Below are 9379 nucleotides of genomic sequence, written 5' to 3'. Positions count from 1 at the left end.
GAAAAACTAATAGGAGAAAAACCTATAATAGATCGCAACATTGGCTCAGGTGAGAAGGCGCAAGCACCAATTCACGAAATCTCCCAACGAGAACGTGATCTCAGAAAGACTTCTGTCCATATTTACCACTTAAATAAAATTAGCTAAACGTCATCGTCCCATATGATATGTTTTCCTGAGGGCCCGTGACCATGGCTAATTGGACAAGGCGGCAAACGTACATATGTCTTTGCCTCGTGCGCAAAGATGACACTGGAAACCCAATGTTTCGCCTTTTTTTTCGCATCATAGCGTCCTCGAGGTGCCAGGTACAACAATATACTTCATTAACATAGGAATGATTTTTGCACCAGTTGCTACTTTCGGTTGCGGCCATACCATGCAGGAAGCACTGTTTCCCGTCCGATCAACGTTAGTTAAGCTGCATAGGGCCACACTGAGTAGTGTAGTGGGAGACCATATGCGAAATTGTGGTGCTGCAATCTTTTTGCCCCGTCACTTCCATCGGTGTGCCCAAGGCGTGGGCGCCCGGTGCGTACTACAGAGAAACATAAGAAATGCTGTTCCCAGCATGCACGACAGCCCCACGCCGAAATGGGGCGCCAGCGGCGCCCGTCACGTGACCGGGTCCCCCGCGCCCCACCATGCTCCATACGTACCAGCCGAGATATTAGGCCACGGCTCTCATCACCGTTCTTTTTCTCTCTGTGGCTCTGAACAATGGCGCTTACAGAGCAGGTGGCCGGATGGACCGCGGAGGCGTTCCGCACGTTGGAAACCGCGCGGCAGATCTCGGCCCTGGCACATGCCAGCTTGGGTGCTTCCAGCGACACGTTGACCGGCGAAATGCCGGCGAAAATCGCCGAGGCCGTTGCCGCTTTTGAAAAGCTGCTGAGGCAGCATGCGCTGCTTGTGCAGATAGCCAAGAATGTGCAGGCAGACGTGCTCCGGTGCACGGACGGCCACGACAAGAAAGTGAGCGGGATTTTGCAGCCGGCGCTCCGGGACTTGGACGCGGTTTTGGCCACTTTGCATGGGATCTCGGTGCCCCTGTTCCTCGTGAAAACCGCCGCCAGCGACCGGCAGACCGCGCACCGCCTCGACGACTTTGTGGCGCTGGCCGACATCGGCAGCTTGAAGACCAACATCGACATCTACCTCTCCAACTGCGCCAAGGTCGGTTGCCTTCTACAAAAACAGGTCAGCGGCCTCCTCGACAACTTGGGCCTGAAAACGGCCGACTTCAAGCAGCTCGCGGCGGCCTACGATGCCCAAGTGCTTCCCGTGAAGCCGCTCGTGAAATACGCGTCTGCAGAGGTGCCCCTCAACAAGGGCCCCGAGACCCTCGTGGCCACGATCTTGAAAGAGAACAGCGCGTTGGGGCTGGAGCTCTCGGCGCTTTTGGAAATGCTCACCAAGCACTACGACCAGTGCACGCTAGCGTCCAGCTGCGTCGACGGCGCACGTGACGAGCCGGTGGACTTGGACGTGTTGCGGGGCGACACCCTCGAGTTGCCGTCCGTGCTCGCCGAAATCAGGGCCATCTACGACATCATCTTGCACAACGGGCGGCGCGCGGCGGCGTTCTCCGCACAGAAAATCCCGCCGTTGGCCGCGTTCTGCGACCGGTGCCGCGTGTTTCTGGCGGCGTGCTCGGACTTCCAGGACAATGACGTCACCGAGCTTCTTCTTGTGCTTGTGCACAGCCAGACCGTGTACAGCCGAAGCTCGCTTCCCGCAGCCCCGGCCGAAAGCGCCGGGAAACTGCCCTCCAAGGAGTCGCCTGTGGAGGGCTATGCCCACATGGTGCGGGCGCTCGGTGACCACTACCACCACTTCTGCTCCGTGTACCAGCTGCAGTACCTCAGCGAGCTCCACTACGAGAAATTCGTGTATCCGCGCAAGTATTTCAAGCTCTTGGACGAGTATCTCAACGGGCAGCTCCTCCGGTTCGAGAACGAGGAGCGCGACCGGCGCCGCGAGTGGCTCCGGCGCTACGGCGACTTCATCCCGGCCGATTTCTACTTGCCGGGCGAGGCGGACCAGCCCCACGTGACGCAGGTGGCCAGCGAAGGCTTGGACCACTTGGAGACGCCCTCTGCGCAGGACGACGAGGACCGCCTTGTGCGCTTGCTCAAGGAGACACAGCTCCTGCAAGAGAAGTGAACGCTGGGATGTTGCTATGTGCATTCCGGGCTGCTGTCGAGGGGACTGGCGGGGCACATGGACGCGCTCAATATTGGGGCTCCTGCTTGGGGTTGCAGATTTTGCAGTTGACCAACTAGAGGGCCACCACGTGGCGGACTTGGTGCTTCTGCGTGCCTCTGCTGCTTTATCTGCTGATGTGCATTGCGGCCTTCCCTGGACATTACAACTCTTGTGCTTGTTCTCTTTCCTGCCGCACTGTTGAGTTTGTGCTGCCTTTGAAGAACGCTTAGTGGATGCCGAGGACACCACATGACTCGCCTAGTGCTCTGATTGCTCGCTGCTTCGGTGGTGGAATTGCCTCTCTCAGACCAACACAAGAGTTCTCAGCACAGAATAGCAGTGCAAGGTGACAATGCTGTCGACGCGCAGTGAACATCGCTTCCTACATTCCCCAAACCCCTACATGATTCTGGCCCCAGCCATCGATTCACATGCTCTAGGATGCATGCCCTTCCATGCTCTGCCTCGTCCAGCCGCGCTGCTTAAGAACACCCGATTCACGAGAATACCCTCCAAATCTATTGGCCACACCCCGTTCCCGCTATGTTTACAGAAGCCTCGTCATTCTGAAATATCCGGTTTTTTTTTCCGGCTGCAACCACTTTCTCCCCCTCGGCTGCAACCACTTTTTCCTCCCCGGTTGCAACCACTTTTTCCTCCCCGGTTGCAACCAATTTCTGGGACATATCCGATCTGGTCCCCCGCCTATTTGGGGCCTGGCGCGCGCCTCCAGCCGCACTGATCAGAATACGTGCGCAGGTGCAGGCAACACCAACCCATCAGGCTTGAGGTGTTTTTCTCCACCACGTCACATGTCCCCAAATGTCCCACAAAAAAAGCGGGGTCTTGTTTTCTGCAGCCTCCACGGGGGATTCCACAGATGGGCCTTCTTCCGGTGCCAGTAGGCCGGCGGATGCAGTCCCGAAAATGGGACTGATGAGCATGTCTATCCCGAACGAGTATTCGGATCTCGAAGAGGACGATGACGAAGACATTGAAAATCCCAGCGACAAAGAATCCGTCATCCCAAGCTTTCATCTGGGAAGCTCATTTGAGCGGCTCGCACATGAGCGTAATGGCATGCCTTATCAGCGCAGCCCACGGCATAAAAAAGAGAGCTCCATGGTCAGCCAGTATGGAATTGGTGCCAAGTTGTTGATGGGTATGGGCTACCAGGAGGGAAAGGGACTAGGGTCCAAACAAAACGGCATTGCTGTGCCCATCGAAACCAAACTACGACCCCAAGGGCTAGGCGTCGGAGGGATCCGCGAGAAAATCAGTGGAGCAAAGCAAATGGTGAGCTCCGATGACGACAGTGGTCACGGGGAAGGAACAGTTGCTTTTTCCAAGCCCACATATGACCTCTTTTCCGTCATTGATTCTCTCGAACGAGCGGGTGTGACTGTTCCACTTCGCTACAAGGAGCTTTCCGACAATGCAGACGCAAACCGGGATGCCTTGGAGTTGGAAAAGGCACACACAAGACTCTCACAGATCAGCACAGAGGTGGCGCTTCTTGATCTGAAAATCCGAGGTGTGCAATTGGAACTCGATCACAATGCTCGCTCGCTAGAAGCCGAGATTCTCGAGAAATCCACTTTGGAGACTTTAATCAGCAAGCTCAGCATTCTGCGTGAGAGTATCTCGGACACACATGCTTTGCTAACAGAACTTACAAAAGATCCTCTCCGTTCTGTTCCAGAGGTACAAAATATCTTTGTTGCATACGCAAAGACTCAGGTGGCAGAATTATTCTCTTCAAATGACGCGCACCTGCTTGAGCAGTTGCTGACATGGGCTGTGCTTTTCAGAAGTTTAGAAACAGAGCATGCGTCCTCGGCTCTCAATAGTTGGGATGCGCTTATTTTGCAGCTTCTCAAAGAAAACTCTGATAACTCGAATATCTCGGCGCACGATTTTAAGTTTTGGTTAGACTCACCTGTGATAATCAACTCCCCGCTCCTTGAGCAAATTGGACTCGTTGACTTTGTTATGCCCTCCTTATTGAAGACTGTAGAGAGCTGGGATCTAAAGACGGGTTTTGAGAGCACGATATTGGAGGATCTTTCTGACTTTGACTGGGATGACGCTCAACGCCGTCAAATCGTGGAAGCTGTTGCCATGAAATACGAGGCTCATCTTTCTCGCTGTTGGCTAGAAATGGCTAAGACACATGATTACGTTTGGAGCTGGGACCACTACGACCAGGAAATGAAACCTATTCTTGAGCACTTTTTTTCGACTGGCGTTGTTCTTATTGCTCAATATCACGCTAAAAAAGCACATGATTTGAGAAATCAAGTGATTTTAGACTTGTTGCACTTTTGCCAAAGCCAGACGAGTAACACATGTGATATTTTGGAACTTGTGTTGGAGTTTCAACATTCTTTTCAACTCCTATCACCGATACAGCTGGAGATTATTATGCTGTTTACCGTGCTCAACACTATGGTGAAGCACTTGATGAATATTTTGAGAGATAAAGAGAATCCAGTCCCCTTGTTTCAAACTTGGCAGCAAAAATTCGCTTCGTTGAGCAGCAAATATACCGATGTGAGGGAGTTGTTGCTCTGGTACACGAATGTGTTTATCGAACTAATCTGGTGCGTGAGTGAAAAAAAGCAGCCCAACATGCAATTGCCAACCTATAATCTGGACAGCCTTACCATCCATGAGCTTGAAAGTCTCATCCTTGGTGACAAAAAAGACCAATCGCCGAGCGTATATTCCATTGCCAAGCAGGATCTACTCGTGACATTTAAAGATGTCATTCAACAAATTTGCCTACAACACAATGTGCTTTTTCAGGTGACAGGTCGCCGGAATTCGAGTATGAATGAAATTTGTGAACTTGTTTTCCCTGATGGAAAGAAGTACTCATGTTTCATATCAAATGATGTGCTTTGGGTGCGCGAGTCGGCTGAATTTAATCCAGTTGATGCACACGAGTTCTTTGGAAATAATTGCTTGTAGGTGACATTGCCTCACTCAATGGAAGGAGTTTTATTTTCGAGAGAGAAAAAGACACAGGCGTTCTTAATACAGAATTGTAGCCATGCTCGTATGATTTAGAAAACCCACAAGGTTTTTTAAGCAAAAAATATCTCGGGATCTGGAAGAAGCTCATTTTATTACCTCGCCCCTTCTTGCACAAGGCGTTCTCTTGGAATCTTTCCAAATAATAGCTATATGCATGTTTCTAAGGACAGCAGAGTGATATTGCTAGCAATTTGATCGGTACCAAGCTTTAATCTTGATGATCAGATTTATGGGAAACTGAGACATAGGTTCCCATGGCTACGCTCGGCCCCGTTTCAAATGCTCAACCGGCAGCATTCGGCCTGGCAAAGATAACCATACAAAACATTTTCGCTTCTTCAACATACAGACACAAGAAGTCTGGTGTTGTGAAGGCAGAATTTGTGAGTCACGAAAGTCTTTTTGGTCGAACAAAACAACAATTGAGTTTCAGGCTTATTGGGCGGCGTCCTGTCGAGCACCACTTTGTACGCAGTTATCGAAAGTTTAGCTGGGCTGTGCGCTTGCTCTTCCATCAGCATGCAAGAACTCAAAAGTTCAAGTTCATGCCCTCGGGCCCAGAAACGGAAACGACTATCTAATTACAGTGTATGAGGGACCAAAATATGGTGCGGAAGAACGACCAGTCATGCCACAACTGAGGGACCTGGAATCCAACTATTCTCTTTTTTTGACCTATCGAAAGAAAAAGAATGGGAGCAGCACAAAGTATCAATAGCTCTGGGCTGGTCCCGTCCACAAGCCATGCCAGGCCACTATTCATCACGTGACAGTTCACGTGACGGTGTCTGGCTGGTCCAATGCGCAGCGGCGGCGACCTCATATTGTGCGCGACTTCTCCACACTGTTAAGCGAGTGCCGTGATCCTCAATTCATCTTCAGAATGTTCAGATCAACATTGAAACTCCCACCATCGCTTCTCACACACGTGACCAGGCTGGTGCAGCCCGGCGCCATCAGTCATCGAGCGTACTCGGTGAAAAGTAAGGCCAAAGATTTCAACAAGCTCCTTGACCAGATCGGCGACGAGAAGACCCTGGCATCGCAGAACACTCTAAAATACGTGCGCAGAGTGGGTGCCGGGTCCATTATCATAGTTATATGCTCATTGTTCTGGGCCAGCTCGCTCACGGCCCCTGTAAAAGAATCGCCTGTTGACGTTGGGAATTTGGCCCAGGACGTGAGAGACAGATGAGCGGCGGTGTGTATATAGACCATGCTTTGAGAGCAATGAATAAACGGATTTTACGACAATTTTGCTTTGCAGAGATGTTGAAGCGACTTTTGTATATGTTGAATAATGTCAGGATGAACAGGATGGGTGCTTTATTGATTGGGGGTAGTTCTGAACTTTGGCGGGCTTTTGTAACATTTGCGCTTGTGCAGTTATTAGAGACAGCAGGAAAGAAAGGTGAATGTGAAGAGAAAAGTGTTGGTTATTGAATGTGGGCAAAAATTGAGTGCATGGAGAATACTATTCCACTGAGGACCATAACAAGTAGCAAGAACAGATAAGAGAGCGATTGGCGAGCAAGAACCAAACAAATTAGAGAGACGAGAGATGAAGCGGTTTTGCTGTCAAGAAGCACATCGTAATTCACAGTTTTCCAGTATTGGCTTGACTGGTGCTCCGATAAGCCCTGGCCCATGCCCGCAACGGTGCATCAATTGTTGCAATAATTCACGACTCCATTTATGCCACGTTCCCGAGATCGTTGCAGACACCGGCTACAACAAAGACACTATGTCTTTCTGAAGTATAGATGCCAATGTTTTTAGACTTTGGGCTTTTTGAAATTCTTTCAAGTCTCTGCAGACATTCTATCTTACAGACCCTCTTCGGCTCCATGATTTTTTCCAGATACTTGGTTCTTTGCAGACATTACGTTTTTACACTTTAGATCTTTACAGTTTCTTAGAAGGCTTTGCTATTTTTGTTTCTAGGAGTTTTACAATCTTTGTAGTATTTGCGATATTTCTAACGTTTGTAGCTTTTTGAAGTAAATTACCTGACATACAGACACATTACATTCTCTTCTGTATCTACCATCTGTACAATAAATCCAGGTTGGTCGCAGATGTTTTTTGCAATCCGTGGAGCCACCTATTTGCAATCGAGAATGTTTACAGACAATACGTTCTCTGACGAGTTTTTCTTAGATTTCTAGACCCTGCTCTATGTGCACCATTTGCAATATATACAGAAGCACTCTATTGCAATTGTTGTCGAGTGTTTTTTTAAAAATACAATCTTGCAATCATATGCTTCGCAGGCATTATATGATTTTTGAGGATTAGATCTTGTAAAATCCTTACTACTTAGAAATATTCCTGACACCTTACAATTTTGGCTTTATTTGCCATCGTTCATATTTCTTTGAAGACATTCTGTATTTCTAAACACTGCATGCGGATTTATTGGGCTTAACATGAGTAGGTGAAGAGGGGAAAGAAGTGATTTCTAATGTTATGAAAATATCACTGTACACGATTCATGCTAAAAGTAACTTCTTATTCTAGGTAGTCAGGATAGACAATATTGAATCCTGCAAATATAGTGAGCTTGTTTGGAGGGTGTCGTGAATATGACAGTTATACGGTGAATGTGATTTCAAGCGTGTCTTGAAACTGGTAAATCATGATAGGACATGTTGGATCTTGTGGATGTGGCAGATTATTTAAAGAGTAGTGAGAATAAAAAGCGAGCTAATGCTCTTGACAATATGCGCGATGCTGGCGGGGTCATTTAGATGTGAAGTCGAAACAGACCCTGTTGGATCATGCGGATGCATATCTCTTATACGCGTAACTTAAACGGCGTTTTGAGACTATGGATATCAAGTATGAGAACAAAGGAGATCATAGTAGGAATTGTCAATGTATTGTGCTTTCAAGTCAAAGCAGACTATGTTGGGGAAGTGCGGTAAGTTGTTTGTGGTATTCTTTATTCTATACTCCAGGTTCTTTGCAGACACTGCCAACATTATTTGAGAATCGTCGCAAAACTACATTTTTTGCAGTCGATATAGATTTTTGCAGTCTACCATGCAACGTTATCTTTGCCAATACTCTACATCCTTCCTAGACTCTTGATTGATACATTCTCAAACACTAGTGTCTTTTTTAATGCTAGAATTTCTACAACACCCTTGCATCTTCTGGCTACGATATACTCAGAACCGTATCTGTTTAGACTCTTTGTCAAAACACACTCTACTTAGCGCGTTCTTTCCAAAAAACCACCGACACACCCCGTATTGAAAGGCCAGCAGTACACCAGCCTACTGTACCCCACCCAATGCACGTCATAGAGTCACTCAAGTTAATAAGAGCCGAACCCAACCCGAACATAAGCGGCCCAAATCCGAAAAAGCCCTGGATCAGGAATACTCAAACGTTGGTGGAAAAGACTCATATTCATCCGAGTCTGGAGCTATGCGAGGATGGGCGGTGTTTACTCGCAGACCCCAGGCATGGTAATACCGTTGTCTTGATATTGAATGGCTCTAGAATACATCCACTGAACTAACGCCAATTATGATTAGCTTCTTTGCCCACGCTGCTCTCTTCCAGCACTCTTATTTGTTTGTAGATATATTTCATTGCAATTATTGACACTCCTAATATTCTCGCTCTCTTTCAGAAATCTAGACATTTCTTTGCAATACCCTACCTTTTTCTATTTCATTCGGCTCTCTTCCAGAATTCTTATATTGGATATTGCCAATAATTACCCTGTTTCTACTGCATCGTGCTCTATTTCCAGCACCATGATTTTTTTCATTTCTTTGCAATACTTCGCCTCTTCTACTACATCCGGCTCCCCTTCTAGCGCTCTTCCGAATGTAGACATTTCTTTACAATACTTTACCTTCTTCTACTAAGTTCTGCTCTCTATCCAGAACTCTTTTCTTTTTTCGGGTATTCCTGATTTGCCAATACTTACACTTTCTCTACTCCATCCTGCTCTCTTCCAGCACTCTAATTAATTTCTCATTTTTTGCAATACTTCACCTTCTTCTACTACATTCTCGCTTTTCTTCCAGCACTCTAAATATATTTTCATTTCCTTGCAACACTTCACCCTCTGTTCTATTCTGCTCTTTTCCGGAACTCTTATATTTTTTTTTTT

At 47.8% G+C, this 9379-nt stretch overlaps 4 protein-coding genes across 4 annotated transcripts, besides 1 other annotated feature; all 4 read left to right on the top strand.

Moving 5' to 3' along the window:
- Positions 1-285: 285 nt before the first annotated feature.
- Positions 286-489: a sequence feature (Protein overlapping with rRNA (METBIDRAFT_44251, OBA20700.1) was converted to a misc_feature.).
- Positions 490-720: 231 nt separating this feature from the next.
- METBIDRAFT_12655 (autophagy-related protein 17) lies at positions 721-2166 on the top strand (the record flags this gene model as incomplete). Its single annotated transcript, XM_018854251.1, has 1 exon — positions 721-2166. One exon carries the CDS (start codon positions 721-723, stop codon positions 2164-2166), a length of 1446 nt encoding a protein of 481 aa, XP_018711221.1.
- A 969-nt stretch (positions 2167-3135) lies between these two features.
- On the top strand, positions 3136-5181 carry METBIDRAFT_12654 (uncharacterized protein; the record flags this gene model as incomplete). The annotated part of the gene is made up of 1 exon (XM_018854250.1): positions 3136-5181. The coding sequence occupies one exon, from the start codon at positions 3136-3138 to the stop codon at positions 5179-5181; it is 2046 nt and encodes a 681-aa protein (XP_018711220.1).
- A 160-nt stretch (positions 5182-5341) lies between these two features.
- Positions 5342-5979, top strand: METBIDRAFT_203238 (uncharacterized protein). Its single transcript, XM_018854959.1, has one exon. The coding sequence runs from the start codon at positions 5502-5504 to the stop codon at positions 5826-5828; it is 327 nt and encodes a 108-aa protein (XP_018711219.1). The 5' UTR covers positions 5342-5501; the 3' UTR covers positions 5829-5979.
- A 226-nt stretch (positions 5980-6205) lies between these two features.
- METBIDRAFT_25094 (uncharacterized protein) lies at positions 6206-6436 on the top strand (the record flags this gene model as incomplete). The annotated part of the gene is made up of 1 exon (XM_018855286.1): positions 6206-6436. A coding segment is annotated over one exon (231 nt), but the record flags the coding sequence as incomplete, so codon positions are not given.
- Between the last annotated feature and the right edge of the window lie 2943 nt (positions 6437-9379).

This window comes from Metschnikowia bicuspidata, assembly GCF_001664035.1.
Source record: "Metschnikowia bicuspidata var. bicuspidata NRRL YB-4993 chromosome Unknown METBIscaffold_4, whole genome shotgun sequence".
In the NCBI taxonomy this organism is placed as follows: domain Eukaryota; kingdom Fungi; phylum Ascomycota; class Pichiomycetes; order Serinales; family Metschnikowiaceae; genus Metschnikowia; species Metschnikowia bicuspidata.
The sequence above is the reverse complement of the archived record's forward strand: the minus strand, read 5'-3'. Positions and strand labels throughout refer to the sequence as shown.

Bases quoted from the DNA above. Each gene is read 5' to 3' on its own strand.
- METBIDRAFT_203238 (XM_018854959.1), top strand. From the start codon at position 5,502: ATGGCTACGCTCGGCCCCGTTTCAAATGCTCAACCGGCAGCATTCGGC.